This window comes from Aythya ferina (assembly GCF_964211825.1).
Source record: "Aythya ferina genome assembly, chromosome: Z".
Taxonomy (NCBI): domain Eukaryota; kingdom Metazoa; phylum Chordata; class Aves; order Anseriformes; family Anatidae; genus Aythya; species Aythya ferina.
In genome coordinates, this window is record NC_140299.1 from 63556346 (window position 1) to 63578653 (window position 22308).

The 22308-nt window shown below is 38.4% G+C and overlaps 1 protein-coding gene across 7 annotated transcripts in view; it reads left to right on the plus strand.

Moving 5' to 3' along the window:
• The window catches only part of ZNF608 (zinc finger protein 608), a gene marked incomplete at its 3' end in the record, with an annotated part of 83395 nt that overhangs the window by 33165 nt on the left and 27922 nt on the right, over window positions 1-22308 (plus strand). For all 7 annotated transcript variants that reach the window (XM_084504030.1, XM_084504029.1, XM_084504031.1 and 4 more), the window contains exon 3: window positions 4881-5136. In XM_084504030.1, the coding sequence (XP_084360156.1) occupies window positions 4881-5136 (256 nt within the window). The remainder of the gene's footprint in view (window positions 1-4880; window positions 5137-22308) is intronic.

The window sequence follows — 22308 nt, forward strand, 5'->3', positions numbered from 1 at the left end:
GAGAAGCAAGACTTTCATATAGGCCTGATTTCCTTTATTTCCTGCTTTTCATTTCAGACATGTGGAGTAATAATAACACTAAAGATCTTGTCAGTGTTCAAGGTTGGAGGTTTCTCATTTCTTTCAGTCTTCCATTGGTGTCTTTTTTAAGGACTGATTTAGTTTTGCAAAGAGGCAGGCTTTGTTTTTTAGGTGTACCCCAAATTAGGTCTGGAAGAGGTTCTTCTTCTGTCCTACTGCAGACATTCCCACTTGGCAATGCCTGTAGTAAATGTTACTCAATTTAGAAGGCAATAATTTCTTGCAAGAGGTTATCCTGAGCCTTAAAGTTGCTTCTTAAACCTGGACTTTTCTCTAGTGTGTATATTGGTAGATGGAGTTAATGGCTTTTGTCATGTGCATTTCAGAATCATGTGGTGGGTGACACTGGGGTGGTGTATGACCCTGTTTGGTCTTATGCCGGTAGACTCTATCTTCATTAAAATTTATCTTAAAAGATGTATCTTCATTAGTGAGGCAAAACTACACATACTTTCACGGCTCTAGATGTGATTGCACACTTCAGTGGTTCACATCACATGGCCTGGCTGTGTGGCAGCTATTTTCTTGTTTGCATTTTATGACTATGACAGAGACATTTCACGCTTTAGACAGATGCCCTCTGAAAGTTTTCAAAGTTGAAATGAATGAAGTAAATTCTTGAAGTAAATCATTGAATCATAGAGTGGCCTGGGTTGAAAAGGACCTTAAAGATCATCTAGTTTCAGCCCCCCTGCTCCAGGCAGGGTTACCAACCACTAGAGCAGGCTGCCCAAAGCCGCATCCAGCCTGGCTTTGAATGCCTCCAGGGATGGGGCATAGATATGAATAGATACAGAATACATTCATGTGGTAGTATGATCAAATGTTATCTGCTTAAATCTCTCTGAGAAGGGAGTTTACTTTGAGTAATACTGTGAATGTGCTTCTGGTCAGATAAATAGATGGCATGGCGCATATGACCGTAGATGTTCCTGAGATTTTGCTGCTCTTTGATTCATGTGGGTTTCCCATGGGAATACATGAGAGTCTGTCCCAGAATGACTTGACATTCTTCCACCCCTGGAGGAATCAGAGTATGATACAGTTGATTGCAATAGTCGGATGCTGAGTGCTCGCCCATCTAGGAAGTCCCCTCAAATCTGTGCACTGCCTTCTTTGCGCTCAGCATTGCCCACAGGTCTTCAGGAAATTGTCTGCAAAGAACTTCAAATATCCATTTGCAAACATGATTTTGGAAACTTGCATTGCATTGGAAAGATGAGTTTTGATGAGTATTATTTAATTACAGCATCTAAAGTGCCTGTGTAAGTGAAGGAAAAGCCTGTTTATTAGAAGGTCTGTGTATTAGAAAGTAGCTAGAGTGGCATTTCCTCTCTTATCCAGACCCTTCCCCATGTACAGGCTAATGTCATGCTGCCACTGAAATATTTTTTGTCATGTTCAGATAGAGGAGCACTCCATGGAGCACTGACTACAGTGCTTGGCAGGCATTCTTCATTTTCTGTGAGCTTTCTGCTACCGAGAGCCATAGCTCTCCGATACAATCAAACACTTGGCAGTGGAAAGCTGCCATGAATAACACTCCAGCTTTGTAGCCTTTGTTACTAATCAGCTCTCAAAAGCTCTTGGAATTAGGTGAATGAAGAAAATATTGCTTGAATATTTCAGTCTTTTCTGGAGCCCTTTGATTATGTGTATAAAGAGAGCATCTATGTAAATAACCCTCCTCAGATTTAGCTTTTCATTCTCATACTGGATTGTGTGATAAACAGAAAGGCTACTGCTCAGTATGCACCAACACCTGGGAATAATCATGCAGAAATAACGCTGAGAAACTGCAGAGCGTCTGTTCTTGACATTAACTTTCCTCAGTTTGACAGTCTGCCACCACCAGATGTTAGTCTTATGTGCCTGTTTTCCACTGGAGATGGCGGCCTTCCTGCCTCCCTCTTTGCCTCTAATAGCTCGCATCAGTGCCCTTTGTAGAATTCATGACAGCAACCATGTCACCACAGCTATCACTGAGAGCCTCCACTCCGCTCTGCTGGCATTACGGTTATCAAACAGGATGGGGTCGTTTTAAAACACGGAAAACTGAAGCAATATTTACGCTCTGTGTATTTTGTGGTATGAGTAAGGTCATTGTACTCGTGCAGCTCTCACGAACCTCAGGGAGAATTAATGTCCACCGAGTTCTCAGCCAGAGGCTTGGTGCTCAGATGTAGCACAGCAGCAGCCCCTTTCTCTGCAGCAGCCACTCTTTGGCCTTGTCCCATAGGAGTCATTTCCATGGAAAACATGGACATCTATTAGCAGTTCTAAATAAGCCAGAGCCAAGTACAAATATTTGTAACAAAGAAGGTGATAGGCTACACTGTCAGATCTGTGCTTTCTTTTTAGCTGCTTTTTACCGTTTAAAAGACATGGAAAGTGGAAGACGCATCTTCCAGTTTAGTCTGCATCCATTTAAAACATTTGCTAGTTTAGTTTGATAATAGCAAACTTTTTTTTTCCCTCTGTCTTTCTGGTGAGCATGTTTTATGGAAGAATGATGTTGCAAGCGGACTAGGAGAGTTTGCACAGCATTGCAAAACACCACGTAAACCATGAAGCAGGCCATTCAATAGCGTTTCTTCGTTTTGTTAAGGTTTTATAAGGCTTAGCTTTTCTAAAGCACCAGGCTCCTTTGCCCTGCCCTGCTGGTTGAAGATCCCAGTTGTCCTCTGGCTTGTGATGATGTGGGTTGAGGGCTGAGTACTCCTCCAAATGGCACCCCAGGGTACACGCTGATGGCAAAACACTGACAGAGCCCCACGAGGCAGCCCGTCCACATAGCACAAAGCCCGTGTCCCCTCGGACCAGGCACACGGGTCATGGTTTTGCGCTTACTGCTAGATGTTGCAAGAGAGCTGCTGCTCCTGGGGGCCATTTAGTGCATGATTTGCATCTGTGGACTCATGTCTGCATTGCAAGGGACGTGTCTTTGTGCTCAGACTCTGCAAGCACCGTGTTGTAAAGAGTGACGATATCTCTGCAACACTGTGTTGTTTTTGTGCCACAGTAACTGCTTGTGCTGGGTAGTGTTTTGTTGGTATTAGTAGGCTTTTACACCTAATGGATACTTTTAGTATTCATGTTTTGATTTGATTTTTTTTTTTTCTCTTTGCTTTGCTCTATCTCTAACCTGAAAATTATTCCTAAATAAAAAGGCCTATATAAAGTTCTATTACAGTCTTAAATTAGAAGAGCTCCTCCTCCCAAGTGAAGAAAAGTTATAGGGGAAGAATGTGACTATAGGTCTCTCTTGTCTTCTCCTTTGTTCTAGTATAATCAAGATTACAGTCCAGGCTCATCATACAAAGATCATACCAAATGCTTTTGTTTAATATTTAGCTCACTCAGGACCTGCATGCACAATTAAAGTTGGCCCTCTGTTTGTATAAATAATGCTTAAAGCAAAAGAATTAATTTTTACAAAGGCCATTTACCTTTATCGTTTTAGATTTTCATTTCATTTTCTCATTATCAAAACTGTCCATGAGATGAGTGATCTGATACGTGATCCAAAGGATATGTGATAGAAGGGTAATAAATACTCTTTAGTACTTTTTCCTCGTTGCCTCCCATTTGCTAATTGGGCTTTAAGACAATGCAGAATTAACTTTGATCTATGTTAAGATATATTTGAATGAGACCTAGATGACAGTGTGAAGTGAGTCATCTTCTCTTTCCTGTTAAGCCCTCTTACAGGGGTCCAGAATTAAAAACCTAGACTTAAAGACATTTAATCATCAATTTGAAAGCAGCTAGAAAGCTATCTTTCTGAATTGTCGGACTGAAGAAGGATTTTGGGCTATGGTGTCTATGATCCAGGAGGGCAAACATACATGAATTTTAGGTGGTACATTTAATTGTTTTAGCTAGTTTAGTGGGTACAATCCTTATATCTTTTCAGTTTCAAAAGACCTTATGACCATAATAAAATACTAAGAACACTCAGGCGAGATCCTTGTACAGAAAATGTACTACTGGGTATACTGAAAGTCATACAGCAAACATAACTTCTAAAGTCCATGTAGACACATTGACTGTATATGAGTTTTCTGTGTACTGGCTGATTGTCTGGCAAATTGTATTCTTCCATGTATGTGTTTTGGAAGCCCTTAGATATTATGTGGTTTTGATAGATTCCTGTAAAAGTCCTCATCTGTTATTTCAAGTGGAAAGACATAAATGTTAGCTGTAAGCTGTTAGGTGGGTGATCCTAATGCATTTTAAGTGGCTGGAAGACAAGAGATTATATTTGATGGCATTTGGGTATTAGAATTGTTCCAAGTACTAATTTCTCGATGATGCAGATGAAAAAAAATGTCATTTTTGTGTCTTTGTTCTGTCTTTATAAATGTTTTTCTTTAAATAGAAAATGAAGTTGCCAGTTTGCAAAATTAATTTCCATCCCCAAATCAGTCTCTGTCAGCACCAAGAAAAAAGTGTCCTCAATCCTTTTTTCTTAAAAACAAAAGAAAACCCAAAAACGTTTATTTTATAGTAGCTGTCTGTGACAACAGGGAATAGTCTTGTAGAAACGTAGCAATTTGCCTTGTTTAGCATGATAGATATTTTTGTACGTCATTTTTCATGTGCAGCATTTGGGCTGATGTTGACAAAATTAAATTCATAAAACTGAAATTACCAATGCTACTTCAAATCCCTGCATATGCAAATGCAGTCCAAGCAAACTGGATTTTCTTTTGTTTGTTTTTAGCTTTTTTTTTTTTTCCTTTTTTTTTTTTTAAATCTCACAGCATCGTTATAGTAAGTTTGTCTGTTGTTTTCAGGTTGATCCCCTGTTTACAGTGCCTGCACCTCCACCTCCGATTTCCAGCAGTATCACACCTCAGATTCTGCCTTCCTACTTTTCCCCATCTTCATCCAATATTGCAGCACCAGTCGAGCAGCTTTTGGTACGGACTCGTTCAGTGGGTGTAAATACTTGCGAGATTGGAGTTGTAACAGAACCTGAATGCCTTGGACCCTGTGAGCCTGGGACCAGCGTGAACTTGGAAGGAATTGTGTGGCATGAAACCGAAGAAGGTAAATTGTTTTTTCCATTAGGCTTGTCTGTTAGATATGTTAACAAGGAGAAGATTCTGCCTGGGTACTGTGCGGGGGCTTGCTCGTCTATTGGGACATCATAATGTACAGTGGCAGGCACAGCTGCTAGCTAAGCTAGTGGGTTTTTCTTTTAAAAACAAATGGCAGGTTTTTATTATTTAAGCAGTCATCTTTTTCCAAATGACCTGCCATGTAACCCCGATAAACAATGGAATTGTTTCCTATTTCTGTAGTGAGAAATGTGTATGAATAAAAATCTAACAGAATAGCAAAAATATGCTGTTTAAATGCAAATCATGAGGAGAGTGTATGTGAGAGGAGTGGATATGTGAATGTTTCACATGAAAACTTAGAAAGCCGAGTATTTTGGATATCAGATACTATGATCGAAAATTCTGCCATTATATAGTAATAGAGGCCCCAGAGACCCTTCAGAAATTCTGTTTGATGCTGTGATCATCATTTGCATTTTGGTTGTTTGAAACGTGGTTTAAGAGGAAAACATCCTTGTTCTAAGAGAGATGTTCCATCTGGTGAAGAAGTGCTATCTAAGCCAGACTGATTTCTTTAATACCCTTTGAAGGCATTTGGCCAAGTAGGAGTGCTGGAAAGCTTCAGGGAATTCTAAATGTTGATTGGCTATGATTTAGAACAAAGTAGAAAGAGGATTATGCTGTGATATGCAGATTTTTCCATTTTTGTTTTCTAAAGCTCATTATTATTCTCTTGTTAATATTAAAAATACTAACATATATCCCCTAAATACTAGCATATATCCCCTAAACTACTGCAGTTTTTGTTTTGACAGTACTGGATTTCTCCAGTTAGAGCTGCATGAGAGTCTTCCTTTGATTACTCTTACGTTTGTTTTGAGGATAATTTAATTGTTAGTGGTCTACCACCATCAACAGTGAGAACAAGATTATTTACTAAGGGATGTAATGAAAGAATACAGCGGTGCATTGCTTCGTGATAAATCCTGACATCCTGCAGACGTACGTTTAATGGCATTTGGTCCTTTGCAGTGATACATAAGACCTCACCAAAGTGCTCTGCACTGTCCTCTCAAAAATCAATAGAGTCAGATTTACTCGCTTGTATATGCTTTCATCCATCCATCTTTCTCTCTGTATGTCTACAGCAGATTCATAAGGTAGATTGATCCTTTTAGATTGTTTTTAAAGCACAATATAAATTCTGTTTTAAAATATCCCTGCAGAGATGACTGCCTGTAGCGACTCCGGTTTTCCTTGACTGGCCTGTATTAACCGGAGTTGGAATGTGTGGGCGTTAACTGTGGTGACATGAAAGAGCAGTAGCCGTTAATAGTGTTATTCTTGCTGAATAAACTAAACTTCTGACCCCCACTGAATTTAAGAAGCCTGTCTTGTTAAAGGTTTGGCACCAGAAATGAAGTATTAAAAAAAAAAAAAAAAAGTGCATTCTGGTCAGGATGACATTCCATTTACCAGTTTCTCAGCACTCCACTGGTTTAAAAGCTCTTGTTATTTAATAGAAATTAACTCCCTTAACCTTTTCCCAGTTTGTCTAAAACAATTTTCTGAAACAACTCAGAGTTCAATGACAGCGTGTTTAAGTGTAATGGTTTTGAATGTGCCTGTTTTCACAGCTTTACAAATACTGTTTGGCAAATCTACATCTATGAATGAGTACAGTGATCCACGCAGTGGGATTTTAAATGCTAGCATGTAGTTTTAGCGACTGAAGATAATTGATAGGGTTTTGTGTTGTACAGTTTGTACTGTGGTCTTGTATTGTTTCAGACTCTGCTTAACTGAAGAAAATATCATAACTTGTATTCTGTTTTTCCTCCAAACCAGCGCTCACAATCAAGACTCTATTATGAAAAATGAGTTCTTAATGATCGGTTTTGCGTTTTAATTGGGTTTTGACATTTGGGGCACACATATATGTATATATTTAGCTGTTTTCAAATTTTCTGACACATTCATGAAAGCAACTATGTAGCAGCTTGCATAAAGCCATTTCTGCCAAATTTTAGAAAACAGGGTGCAGATGGGTCTTCTATTTGCCTTTAACAGAAGGATGATTATCAGATACTCATTTTCTCCAGTTACGATTCTGACTTTAATTAGGCCAGAACACGACCTTTGCTAAAATTGGTGTAGATCCAGAATACTCTAACCGAAATCATTGTAGCTGGTGAGATACAAAACCATCTTTGTTGTTCATAATGTCCAATTGAAATATGAATTTCTTTTGTGATTTGCATATGTTTTTTCATATTTACTCCCTTCACTGGTTTCCAAAGCCTAATAAAAACATTCATGTAGACTGACATCTAATTAGCTGTCTATAAATTCAATGGCTGTTTTAGGGAACCACCAACAACAAGAAGCTAAGGTATGAAAATTTCTGACCTTGGCTTGTGTTTTGAGATATTTGAATTATTTTGTATCTGATTTAGCCACTCTGTAAGATGAGTCATAAGCTGATTAGAATAGGCTTGTAGGATGTCTGCATAACCACTATTGCGTATGGGAACTGTGAACCAAATGTGCTGCTGAGCAGACATCATATGCTGCAGCAGCTAGCGTTCGGAATGCAAACACAGAAAGGATGTGGTGAACATAGTTATTTAGAAAGAAAAAAAAAAAAAAAAGGTAAAGTGAGTACAGGAAGGTGAAATCCAATGGTTTATATAGACCTCTTTGTTAATTCCACCACATGCTTCCTAGAAGAGAAGATATTTTCTCAAGAATGCATGTTTTGAAGGTTTTCAGTATCTGAAGTAACCAGTTTGCTTTTAGGAATGTTGAAGTTCTGTTGCATTGTTTCTTCAAGGTCACAAGAAGGATGATGTTTGGTTTTACTACTCATGTTTTTAAGATAATTGTCCCAAAGGGGGAAAAAAAAAAACATCCTTGGATATCAGACAAAATAATGGCTGATTAAGAGTGTGTTGTTACTACAGCTCTTTTCATTTACTCCGTGATAACCTATTCAGTTGATTTAATCGGCAGATACAATAAATCAGACTTCTTCACTGAGTGTTTCAGTCTTAAGGTGTGTATAGGTGAAGCTGGTATCTGAATTCTGTCATATCTTATTACAAGGCTTTGTAACTAACCACAGCTGTGGTGTTACTAATATAATTGCCTGAGAACGCTATTATCATGTGAGCATTTCTCAGTTGCATTATTCAGTTGTGTAGTGTTTAATTTCTACGTATGTATCGTGCATGCATTTTCTTCACTGTAACATCCTTGTTTAAATAACTTGAAAACGTATCTGAAGTGGTGTAAATGGTTGAAGAAGAAATTGTATGGAAGGAACTAGTTGGGGTTATTGTATAATAGTGGAATGAGAAATGGTTATGGGAAAATCAACCTGAAAGTTTGCAGATGATTTGGACATTTGATGCCAAGAGCTACCATCCAGTAGCAGTAAAAATCCATCATAAAAAGCAGCTTGGTAGTGTTACTGGAGTGTATTTTGTTGTTTGGTTGTTTTTGTGATGCTCTGGGAAGCAACTGCTAAATGTCTGTATTTCCATACTGAAAAATAAGGTTTATCTAGAATCAGGTACTTGCTAAATTGTGTAATTATCTTCTGGGAAAACAGTTTTGAAGAGAGCAGTAATTGTTTCTTACTGCCTGGAGGAGATAAAAATGACCCAGAAAAAAAGGAAACCACCGACCAACTTTCTAAATTGCTTAGAGCTCGCTTTTCTGTTGTGTTTCTCACACGCAGTTGCCCTGGGTCATGTCCTGTTTTTGGTTCAACGTCTAGTAATAGAGTTAGCCTTTAGATGTGAGAAGCACTAGTTCTGATGATGTCTTGTTTGCTTGAAAACTGTGTAGGAGACAGCCATCCGTCACCTTGCTGCCTTTGTGTGCAGAACAAGCTGTCAACACGCAGCGCTCGAGTTCTCGCATTGCTGCATCAACATTCTTCCTCTTGTGCAGCTTGGGTAAAAGTTGCTGTTGTTGTTCAGTAATAAATAATGGAATAATGAGTTGGATCTTTCAAAGTGTTCACTTGTTGATTTTATAACTCAAGATTAGTTGGCGGGTGTCAGAAACAGGAGTCTGAAGTTTGCTGAAATTTAATTATATTGGATCTCAGAAGTGTGATGGGATCACCTCTGCGGTGTTCCAGATTTACGCTAGCATCAGTTCTGACACTGTTTTGCAGAAATTTCCAGGAGAAAGGAGAACACTTAGATAACCCAGAGAGACATGCTGATACTTGTGGGTGGTTTTCTCAGCCATGTTTGCATCTAATATGCATAGGTGGTGTTTTGAAAACATGTCTGTTGCACAGAACTAAGGCTAATTCCTCCTTGCTGTACTAGGTGGTGTTGGTTTTGCAAAATGCTGTTTTGAAAGAACACAGTCTGTTTTAAATGTCTTTGGTTATGTATGTGTTCATACATGTGTGTGTAAGTAAGGGTGTGTATGTGAGTATAGAAATAGCATTAGAAGAATGAGAAGTAGTCTGGCTGCCTTTGATTCCCCTTAGCAATTTTTTTGTGGTTTAACAACCACATCTTCCTACTTTCACATATGCAAAGGCATGATGAAACAATGAAACCTGTAATGTCGAAAGCACTGTCAAATATCTAAGTAAACAAATGCAGAAATTCAGTTGTTGTTGTTGTTTTTTCTAATATGTTTTATCAAAGAACGTTACAATAATACATAAAAATTCAGATAAACGTGGTTAATTAAGACTGTTGTCTTGAGCTCAGGCAAGGATTATAGAGAGAGGTAATGTCATTTATTAAACCAAGCAATACAGTTGGAAAAAAAAAAAACAGAGAAGCTTTCAAGCCGAGTGTATTTGCATTCTGCCCTTTATGTGTAATGTTGAGCATTAACTTGCTGAATACAGGAAGTAGCAGCTTGGTATTCTTAACCACTGTGTTCAGTACAGAACTGAAAGACTGCGTATTTTTATGGGAGAGAAACACAAAGATGTTCTCTGTTCAAACATCATGCTTGGTTTGTCTGTGTTAGGGAGAAGCAGCTCATGGAGGAGATAGATGTTCCCTTCATGTAGCTAGCCAAAAGAGCTAAACCCAGCTTTTTTTCTGCTGTTAGGAGAGCCATCAGCTGACATGTATGAGTGCCAGCCAGTATCATCAAAATGTATGTGACCACAAAAAGCCTGCACAGGTGTTTATATCTTGAGATGTTTTGTTTTACTGTTCCTCTTTCTCTTGTCTGTGAGATCAGAGCCAGTAAATGAATGGACTTAACGAAGCCTGAAATCTGTAATTGTAGAGCTCTGCTGCCCCGCTGGATTAGGTAAGGTACATGAAGTCTGACGCTTGGCATGTGTCGTGTGGAAACTCATAGCACATGAGAAATGATGAAAAGAGAGTGTTGTGTTTTATGGAAACCGTACCTGTGTTGCAAGAGACATCTTGGGAGGTCATGCTTTGTGTCCTAGAGCTAAAGGAGGCTATCTGAGAAAATTTTTTTAAGAGTATAATTTTATAGGACTTGGACCATGAGAGGAGTTCAGGAGTAGGTGTGCTGAGGTTTTTTGGGTCTATGGGACCTTCTTGGTCACCTCACCATTGTGCCTGTCCTTACAGTGTAGTGCTTGTTAATGGATGTGAATCCTGATGTTGCCATATAACTGGCTTCTGCAGTGTTTCTCATGTGTTTGTCTGCAGCACGTAGTGCAGGCCTCTTTGGGAGGCAAGGAGTGCTTGGACTAAGCCAGTATGGCATTAGCTGCATTTTGACATACTTTATTCTTGTGGCATGTCTGTAGCAAAAATGCTTATGCTGAGACAACCAAAAAGGGAACTCTCTGACTGAACAAACTGTTACGTGTACCCTTCAGCTTCCCAATTAGTCTGCTACTTCTCCTCTATTTGATTGTTTTCACCTTAAATAATTGGAGCGAATAATAATTTTAGAGGCAAACCCCTGTGTTATCCACAGAAGCTACTTAAAGTGTTTTCAAGCCGTTGGGACCAGCTCTTCCAAGCCAGGTGTACACAGCTGAGTTGATGTGACTTTAATGAGTTGCCATGAATCAGCCAGCCTACGATAACCAAACCTTTGCGGGCTCTTAGTTCACAGCAAACAGTAGATAAATGATGTCAGTATAAACCTTCTCAGTGAAAGAGAGATGCAAAATAGATAATGAATGTTCCCTGCTGGCAGAGCTGTAGGTCAGAAGGAGATATTTTGACCTTAAGTTTAATGCTGTTTCTTTTACATAACATGCCTTTTTTCAGAAATGCTCAACTACTTGTTCATTTGAAGAGTAATTTAAGTTTAAGGCTATTTGTTTAGGTAATAGAGTGCATCACATGTTAGTGAATTTCTGTAATAGAAAAAAAAAAAGAGAAAAAAGATGAAAACAGAACCACTGTGAATTTCCATCTTTCTTAACGCAGTAGAGAAATCCAGCTAGTTCATTGCCCCTTTCCATTCCTTCCTTACACCATCACTTCAGATCAGCGAACGTGTAAATATGCTGTTATGTTAAATGTTAAATTTGGTTTCTAAATGTCAGCCTTCCTCCTTGAACATACGCACACTGCAGGCTGTAAGTAGTGCTAGTCCTACAGCACTGTTTATAGATGCAGTGCATCTCTGTGGCTTGGGGGGTGCGTAATTTGTTTACTGCCCAGTGCTTGTCTTGTTGCTCCACTCTTAGGGATAGAGATGTGATGCTAAGCAGAGCATAGCCACAGTTCAGTTGCAGTAACTGACCGAGAGTATCCTAAGTGTCTTATTTATCCGAGTTAGTAACAGCCAGTTTGTCTGCAGAGAGCTGGCAAATGCCACATTTTACAGCTCAGTGAGGTTGGGTGCAACCATCTTGGTATAACCCCAGGCAGAGGATTAAAAAAAAAAAAAAAAATCCAAATTCCAGACAATGCTTACATAAAAAGCTACGTCTTGGCAGACTGCTACAGAGGAAGACTCCCTGCTCTGCTTGTACATACATAGAAAACTATCCCTTTTACAAACAAGCATATGGGGGCAGGGAGGGTGCATAGAAAAAGGAAGGAGGATAATTGAGGTTGGAAACATTTGCTTGGAGCTATTTGAATGTGAAACTGAGCCTGCTCAAGCAGTGAGGTTATGAAGACTGAAGGAGTTGCTTTAAGAAAAGCAAGAGTTTTGAGCATTTACTGCTCAAAAGCAAAATCTCAATAGCAGCAGATTGCTTAGAAGTGAGACCATTCCAGTACAAAATGCTTGCAACATGTGGCGTTTGGATTTGTGGATAGCAGGGGGGAGAGATTGACTGCTAATGAAGAAAGCGTGTATGCGTGCAAGTGTTTTCTTACTGAATAAATATCACTGGAGTGAGGAATAAAAGCACAACTGAAATGATACCTTTAACTGGTGTGGCTCAGGGATTAAACCACTTATTTAAAGATGTTCTCACAGTCACTCAAATTTTGTACATAGTTTAACTAGTTCGGACAAGCTGTGGTCTTCTAGTTTTGGTAAGTTCCTATGTACTGCTCATGTTGTACAGGGTGGTGAATGAGAATTCTCTCTGTTATGGGACTATGTTTTCACTAGCTCAGATAAATACCAGTTTAATAAAAGAACTAAATCTTTTTTAAAATACATATATATGTTTAAGCTGTGTAGCAGAAAGATGCTTTTGGCATTGGGATTAGCTTGCCTGCACAAGACCAGTGTGTAGCCTAACATGCAGTTTTTCATTTTTTTATAATCAGTGGAAACTTAAATTTTGTCACCCTGAGTATATATGCATAATTCTTTCCAATTGTTATGATGTGGTAGTAACTAGCTACCAGTCTGGAATTGTTGGTGACAATCCAAAAAATGGAACAAAAACCTCGTTTTAAGAACTTTGAACAGTGAAAAGGTTTTTGGCCTTCAGGGTTACTAAAAGATTACAGTTTATGTTTTTGTTCTGAGACAGGTAGACAGGAAAGGTAGAGGTTGAGTGTGAAGACAAAGAGTAGAATATCGAAAAAGAAAAGCTCAAGGGAAATAGCTTTCTTGATTTAGACTGAAAAACTAGCTCTAGATTTATTAAAGCTAGTGTTGCAATGGAAACCACAATTGAGATTCATTAATTTTATATCCCCAAACACCGTAAGATTTAAGGGAATAAATAGCACCTGGTAAAAGAAAAAAAAAAGTCATAGAACTAGTTACACCCTGAATTTACTACCCTGACTAAGGATTCAATCATTAAAAAATAAATTAATTAAGAGGTATTTAAGAAAAGCCTTCTTTTTTTCCTACATTTTTTTGGCAGATGTCAATTAGTTGTTAAGCTTCCTTGAGAAGTTTCTTAGGGCTTTGCTTTATGTGATATTTTAGTGTACTTAAGTGATTTTGTTTTGTCTGAGTTTTTTTGTTTGTTTGTTTGTTTCTGTATAGTCATAACAGCTAGAACAGCCTATTGGCTTTTTTTCCAGTGACTTAGCCAGTGGTATAGAGGTCTCCAAAAGAAAGGAGCTGAAGTTAATTGTAGGTAGATGTTTGCTCCTAACACTGAGGACGAGTGTTGTGGAGAAGCAGTTCCAGATCAATCTTCAGTTAATCTAGAGTTGTTTTTTTTTTCCCCACTCACTTTAAAACTTCTGCATTTAAGTAGGTTGAAACAAGTAATTATGTTCTACTGCCTGTTTACTTTCCCCTACAGTGACTGAACCTATACTTCTTAACCTTGTATTCACACAGAGCTGGCTTTTGTGGATCTTTTAAAGCCTGAGGCTGTATGACCCCCTCCCCCCCCCCCCCCCCCAACTCCCCCTCTCCCCGTAGTTAGGAGATTTTAGAAGTAGAAAGAATAGTCTCAGGTTTCACTAAGGAAGCAGTTTTCCTTAGGGAAGAGATTAGCTGATGTCAATTTGTAGAGGAGTCAGTAACACATTTTGCTCTAATGTGTGTTACAGATTTTAAAAAAGGTTTACTTTGTAGGTTATTCACTACAATTTTATTAAAGTTCTGAAAAATCTTTCTGTAGATTCTGTCATTAATGAAAATGTTTTGCAAGAAATTAATTTTTGCTTCTTCAGAAATTTTGTTCAAGCCACTCTTGGTGGCTATGAAACTGGTACAAGTTTGTCTGCCTTCAAGCCAGTTTCGTCAAAAGAACCTCCAGCTATCAGTTAATTTCATTCAGTTTGAGATTAAGAAGCATCACTGGTTATAAACTTGAGCAATTAAAAAAAAAAAAAAAAGAGAGAAAGGTGGACAAATCATCCAAGGTTGGAACTGTTCCCAGCTAGGGACTTGTGTTAGCCATAATCAAACCTGAAGGTCAATCAGTGGAAGCTACTGTTTGTTACTTAATGAAAATACAGATTATTTTTATATGAATTCTTTAATAGGGAAACAATATTTCATTCATGGTCCACGTGGATTTGAAAAGTCTTTCATTTTTTCTTTACTGTATGAAGGAAAGAAAAGTCTTTTGTTAGTCTTATAAAAATTAAGAATTCAGTATTTATAAGAACATCAGATCTCTTAAGTGGCTATATAGTTTAGTTCTTTGACAGTAGCCACTCTCTGAACTTTCTCAACACAGCCAACTTTTTGCACACCCCAGCTAAGCCCCGTTTCCTCCAGAGTGGGAAGGAAAGGCCTTGTTTTTTGAAACATAATGGCATCTTTTGTTTCTAATTAAACTGGCTAGTCAGCCTGTTTTGGCAACAGCTGTAGTCGAGAAAATGTTCAAACATCATTTTACTGACAAGGGAAAAGAAGGCAGCAAAGTTGTGCTCACAAATGCTGGTACAAGGCAGAGACATCTCCCCAGTGCTTCCAACTTGGGCTGATCCAGCGTGTGAAAGCCTGAGGCACCCATTTAACAACACACATTTTCTTGCAGCATAGTTCTTTTGCAAACTTCCCATAACAAACCTTCATGTCTTGCTTGAAAGTAGTCTCCTAGACTTTGTGTGTGTCCCAAAAGTTGTTCAGACTCGTTTCTTTGACTTTTCCCTTCTCCAGAACATGAAGATTTGGAGGCCTCAACCTCCATGTTGTTGTAAGGTACAGCTTCATGCCAACCAGAAACACTGTAGAAGCTCAGATTTACCAGTTGGTGGTGTGTTTTTATGAAACAGGAACCATAAGACTATGTCAATTTCTTTGCTTTTATCCTGATTCTGTCCAATCAAGTTACTTACAAAGTGAGTAAAAATATGGAGGGAGAGGGACTCCTAAGGGGTTTTGCTTCAAGACTGTTGGTGGTGATCAGGTTACAAATGGTTCTGTTGGTCTAGACAAGGAATTGACAGGAAATAACTTAGAGAAAATGTTTTTGTATCCCCAAAGAGCTGTCTTCAAGGGGCACAGTTAGTAATACTGTTGTGAAAACCAACCTCCATTTGGACAGACAGCTTGATGCAGGCAAAGCTGCTAATTTGCTTTCAGCTTCAAGGAGATTTAGAGTCTTTGCATCGCTGGCAGTAGCACACAATGTAATTGTTATCCTTCTGCTTAATCTTCAGTCTAGCTGCATTGGCTTGTTGTAGCTAGGAAGGGCTGGAATGTTTACCGAATTAGCTGAACCAGACAGCTTCTCTTGAAAGTTGCTACGGGACTCCTCTGACTTTTTTGTATGTTACAAGAACACTCACTGTTCTTTTTGTGATTACATCTAGTCACAGAAACCCCACATAGAAAGGAAAATAAATTGGTGGTTATGAAAAGTAGGTGACAGAATTAATGTTCTTATACTGGCAACGTTACTCAGTTATTAGGGGCTGTCTGTAAATAACAGCTTTGCTTTCATCTATTTTCTGCCTCTTTCTTCCACAGAAGCAATTTTGTAACCCTACAATTTTTAAATACTTTAAAAAACCTAACTGTGTACCAGGAGATTTGTTTGCATTCCTATTATTCATTTTGGCAATGTTTGTGGACAGCAGCTGCTTACGCTTTTCGAATTTGTGCCATTAACATACCACTGGTGTAAACCTAGCTTGATTCACCAAAAACGCAATCTTCAGAAAAGGGATATAGCGTATCATTGTGCAATTAAATTATTTAGTCAGCCTGGTGGTTAAGCTTGGGTCAGCTTTGAAGGGTAAATTTCATTGCTGGGATACATTCTTGGCTATGAATGAATGCATGAATAATCTTTCTTTGAACCTTAAGATGCACAATAGACACAATAACTCTTGAGTTGAACTTTACAAGCAGAGCAGGCTGATTTATGGGCAGCTGTTGAAAGTGCTCCTAGTCAAATTATTTTTTAATCTGTGAAGTAGAAAGCTGTAGTATATTAATTACTGTAAACCATTGCAGTGGTAGACATAGAAAAGCTATGCAAGACTATGGGCTTTTAATTTATAGATTAAAAGAAGAAATAATGATTTTGACAGGGTACACTGCCATAAACTGAGAATTACTTGTCAAAGGGCTCCAGCAGACAAATAGCTGAAGGTGTTATCAGCCTCAACTGCTCAGCCTGTTGATCTGTGTAGGTTACCTCCCATTTAGGAGAAGCAACAACAGGGATTGTGTATGCTTCCCAGTACCAGCAAGTTTACAAACCTGCATAAGCCAGTGACAGTTTCATTTTACTTCAATAATGTGATTGGAAGTGACCAAGGATCTGGCATGTATTTGTTTCTACCCTTCTTGCTCCAAGGGCTGTAGTCTCAAGCAAAGGGTCAGGGTAGATATGCAAGAGCAGGTAACATCTCCCACTGCATCAAGATTTGGCTGAGCTCATCTGCTAGAGGGCTCAGTCTGCTGCAGGGATCAAGAGGTCTTTTTGTGATCAGCGATGATGGCTTGCTGCAGCACCTTTTCCATGGTTGGGGAGGGAATTTATTTCTGAGCTGTTTTGTCTACATTGCACTGTGCTAGGGCATTTATTGATCATGGTAAGGCATTCTGCATTACTGAAGTTGCATCATGGATTTTTTTACTTTTTTAAAAGGAGTTCTCAGAATTAGTTGCAGAAGGAGCAATTTGATTTTATTCTCTGATAGTTAACAGACCAAGCAGATGGGAGAGCAGACCTGGAGTAGTTTCTCTGGCTAGCTGCCATGATTCTGTGAATTTTGATTTGTGTGGATATGTAACAGTTTTATTTTTTCCCTTTTTGGAAATGTATGCCTGTAAGTCTTTGGGAAATTAATCGTTGGTTTCCTGTGAAATGTGCACTTGTAAAACAAATGTTGTAGCAATGTGCTGTGCAGACCCTGTGTTGTGTCAATTAGGAAGTGTGACATCAGCAAACTCCATAGGCTGTCAAAGGCTAAAGCACTTTTTAAAGCATCATTCCTTCCGAGCTCTCCAGAGAAAGCATTAAAAAATGACAGAAATTTGAACTGCAGTTCAATACAGTTCTGTGCCCAAATGAGATTTTTAATGCCATTTGACCTTACACTATTTTGAATTTGAAATTAACAAGGCATTCAAATTTGCAAAATACATATTAACAGCAAAGTGTGATTTGATGAATACTTGGAAATTTGAAATTTATCATTCCATATGGAGAAAGATGAAAAATACAACCCGCATTTCACTCTTGGCCTGTCTTCCTTTCCCTTTTTGCTACTCCCTGTTCCCTCACACTAGAATGACCTGAAAGAAAAGTTACTTAAGCATTTAATAACCGTGATATTGATGATGATATTGCCACTAATTACATGCCAAGACAGCTACATTTAACAGTAAAAAATGCTAGGGATTTAAGTACATGAATGACAGCCTGGGTCAGAGTCCCTTTTTTTTTTTTTTTTTAGCTTTTTCCCTGGAAATTTAAAGAACTCGGATTCAAACTGTTCAGCATTTGAAACTTGGAGATCAAAAGCCCTTTTCTTCAAAGAGTTTCATGTTGTTATTTAAATGGTAATTGGCTCTATCCTCAGTTTGACTGTGAGCAGTTTAACTTTAGTAGGTTTGGGATTTTCAGTTCCAGTCTTCTAATGGAGGAGGTGATTTGGGGGATGACAAAGTTTAATTGCAAATTTGGAAGCCAGTTAGTAGTGGCAAAAGTTGGTAACTTTGGGGAAGACACATGCTATGGGAGCAACGCATGTTCCATAACGAATCATTTTGCTGCTGTAACAATCATTGTCTTCTTTACTCGGGACTTTTAAATCTGGAGTAGTTCTTCATCAACAGATGAATGCTTCTGAATAGTGTGGACTGTGGAGGCATAAACTAAAGGATTTGTTATGTTATTTGCCTGAACACTTTCATTTCAATACTGTACTCTGGAGGAAAAATCTTGGCCACAAAACTCTGATCTCCAGGGAGGCAGTTCTTGCAGAGTAGTAATCTTCAGTGAATACTTTCATCTGTAATCTTCAATGCTTTCTGGTGTAGAAAGTGTTATGGCCCTGTGGTGGTTTTAGAAGACAGAGCCAGCATTTTGCTTTAATTCCCATTCACTCTGTGCTGAATTGGACTTTGATTCCTCTCTCTGGTAAGGTCTATTACCTTTAGCTGTCTGTGCGATGAAGAAACATGAAAGCTGCTGTCCTTGTTATCCAGGAAAGGCTCAGATATTTTCACCACTGAGTGTATTGCTATATCACTATCATTGAAGTAAGCAAACTGATCCTGAAGAACTCTGAAGAGCAAGTTAAGACATGATTTTATTTCCTGTGTTTGGTGACTTGGTTCTCACTCTACTGAAAAACAAAAGAAAGAAAACACAATACCCTCAGATACAATTACCACTGAAACGGCTCAGCAGCATTCAGGATTAAAAGGTCTTCGTGCTAAACGTTAAACAAGAAGCTACAGTCCTGGGTGAGAGAAACAAACAGAGAAATGTCACTGTGTTCAAAATCCAACAATTCAGTTTGTGTAAGGGAAGGGAGGCATCTGAGCGATCTTCAGAGTGACCTCCCTGTTGGTGATACAGCATCAACAACTGCACCAAGAACCTCTGTGTTTCCTGATATTGTTAGAGGTAGCTTCCTATTCACACGTTCATCTTCCACCAGTTTCAGACCACCCAACATCACACCTAACCTGCAGCCTTTATTCCCTGCAGTCTCTCTCCTCCCCTCCCCAAACGTATGGAGCATGTGTATTCATGTTTTTGCTTTCTGCTCACGGAGGTATCCAGCTGGGAAAATATAGTGTGTACAATACTCTCTGCCTTCAACTGACATTTCTCATAAATTGCAACAGAAACACTGCTATCAGCAGCTTAATAGCAGGTAGAATACAGCTCTACATATCAAGTCTCAGCAGGATACAGAAACTATGGTTACCAAATTTCCAAAGAGAAAGGGTTGGGAGGGAAAGTTTTTATATAAGAATAACTTGGGGGGGGATGGTGGAAACATTTAAAATAGACTCATTGAAAGCTGGCTTTTTGAAAAAAGGGCTTATAAGGGCTGACTCAGTGGCTTCAGCATTCACTTTTTGCTGAATTGTTATTTTAGAAGACCTCACAAGAGGTTTCTGTTCTAAGCAGTGCGAAAGAAAAGAAGAAGAAAAAAAAAAAAGACTGTGCAACAGTTTTTCTTCTTTGGTCTTTTTTAAAAAAAACCCTCCCCTCTAAACCCATTCCTTGAAAACCTTTTTGAAAAAATATACGTTAGTTAATTGTTGCTGTAGCATTAAGTGTTTACAACAGAAAGTTCAGGCCAGCTACAGTGTATTTTTGTTGGAAATACAGGTTTGGTGGAAATAGATTAGTTAATAGTGTTATATTCCTAACCACAGGATTTAATTAGTTTCCATTATGCCCAAACTCTATTTATACTCAAATCTTGTCCAACAAAGTCAAAAGACAGCTTAGGTTGGAAAATACATCATAACAGTGAAATGTTCAATGTGAAAATACGTTAATTCAGGGCTTTGTTTGTTTGCTATTTTTTTGTTGTTTTGGTTGGAGGTTGAGGGAAGGAGAATATTGAGACAGCTGAGATCTGAGATAGGTGGTGTATCACAGGTTGCTCTGTTCTTTGTGACCATCACAGAAAGGACAGGAAATACTGACCTTAAATTGTGGCAAGAGAGACTCAAGTCAGACATTAGAGAAGCATTTCTAACAGGAAGGGTAATGAGGCTTTGGAATAGCTTGTCTGGTGGCTTGCGAAACCTGCTGTTAGAGGAAAAAACTGTGAAAACAGTTTTTCTCAGGATAGAGGCTGATGCTGGTCAAGAACCAACTGGGTGGACTAACTGGACTTCTCAGCTCTATAGTTCTGCATTTCCTAGAGCAAGATAGTTTATAGTTGATTTTATTATTATTATTTTATTTTTATTTTTCACACAGGAATTTTCTAGGAAATTAGGACATGGAGTGTCACTTTTATTTTTTAAAATTAGTTGAACAGCATTTAGTGAAACATTTAAAAATGTCAGTAAAAAGGAAATTATGCTGCCTAAACCAGGGCTATATATAAATTATAGCAGTCAGTTATTAATCAAGGGCTCATGAGGACCAAATATGGAACAGAGAACAACTCTCCTTTGGACAGCCTAGTAATGAAGAGACCAACTGTTGAAACTCTACAGCCGAAGGGGGAAAAAAAAAGACTGTGGAGGTGTTCTTGACTGGAAAGTTACCTCTGTGCTTGGCTTAAAATTACGTTCTTCATACCAATACGACGCTTGTAAATATCTCATAATTTCAAAGGACACTTCTCCAGTAACCTTTGCTTTGCTGTAACAATCTTTTAGAGTTGTCTGATGAAGAATGAGGGAAGGAAGTGTTACAGACATAATACAGCCTATTGAGATCCAAGAGTACCATTGATTCTGAGTGAGGTGCATAAATAACACTAATCTTCCTTCTGTGAGGGCAGCTGTTGGTTTCAGTTTGGAGAGTAATAAAGATATACTGCTCATGTCCTTCAGTTTTTCAAATTATTTTCAATGGAATATTTTTCCAGCACTAAATATGTGTTAACATGGTTTTGTTTGTTTCTTTTGAGGGTTATTGGCTGTATGTTGATTTTTAGTTGGAGAGGAGAAAAAAATATCTTCAAGGTCTCAAATATATGGCCAGGTATATTTTATTTATGGTGTCCATAATAGAGTTGGCAGCCAGCCATAAAAAGACAGACTTTCACTCAGAGTCTTCCAACTCTTTTCATACGTTCCATTATTTCCTGTCACCTATCAGGACAGTATTTAAGATTTCCTGTTTTTGTGGTATTTTCCCCATGAATGACTTTATAAGCCAGACAAAGAGACTTCATAGTGAGCTTTACCAAACAACATTCTCTCCTGTTCATCATTCATTTGGGCTCTTTCTAAAGGTCTCCTTTGCACTGTCTTTGAGATTAGAAGACACAGTCATGGGAATTGTCCATTTAAGTGGATTTGTTTGTGGCCTAACCTGTAGACAAACCTGGAAACAAACCTCCTTTTCTGTATCTTAGAAAACCTGAAGAGGCTGTGAAGTCACTAGTCCTTCTTTCATGTCTTTATAAAATACCTGTCTTTTTTTATATCGGTGTATTAAGTACTAACAAAGGATAAGATAATAAGTTTTCTTTCCTTATTTTTTTTTTTTCATGAAGTTTTATGAAGTTTAAGGTTCTCTTGAGTTTCTCCATTGGTCAAGAATTTTCTTTTCAGAACAACAGAAACTTACCAAAAGGAATAGTAATTCAGTGTATTATTATTTGAGGAAAAGCAGATTGCTTCAAGCTATGATTCTGATATGCCTTCAAGACCTTATTAGAATAAAAAATAAATAAATAAAAAAAGAAAAAAAAGTCTATATTAATAGTCTTCATAAATTATTTGGTAAATCTTGGAGTTCTGGTGGACCAAAATCAGATTTTTGTGTTCTCAGAAATATTTCTCTGGCGCTAAGTAGTTTTATGAAGAGGGGGAAAGACATTTTCAGAGGAAAGAAACATAAATTTAAAGGAGTTTGCAAAACTGAAGGGAAGTTAGAATGGAGCTGCTTGGTAACAGAGAATCAAGAGTTTTTTTCATGGTATCCCTTTCCTTCAGTTTTCAAAATCTTCTCACCCTTCTCACAAATGAAAGGATAAAGGCAGTAGTTTTCTACCAGCCTACCAATCCTGTCAGCTGGGAAGAGACCACAAAAAGCTGAGGTTGTGGGTTTCCTTTGCAGCAGTTTTTCTGTGTCCTCAAGCCTTTTCGCCTTGAAGTCTGATTCAGTTCGCCAAGCAGCCTTACATCTGCCTATCCCTAAGGGATTTCCTCCTAAAAGAGGCTGTTTCTGACTATGTAT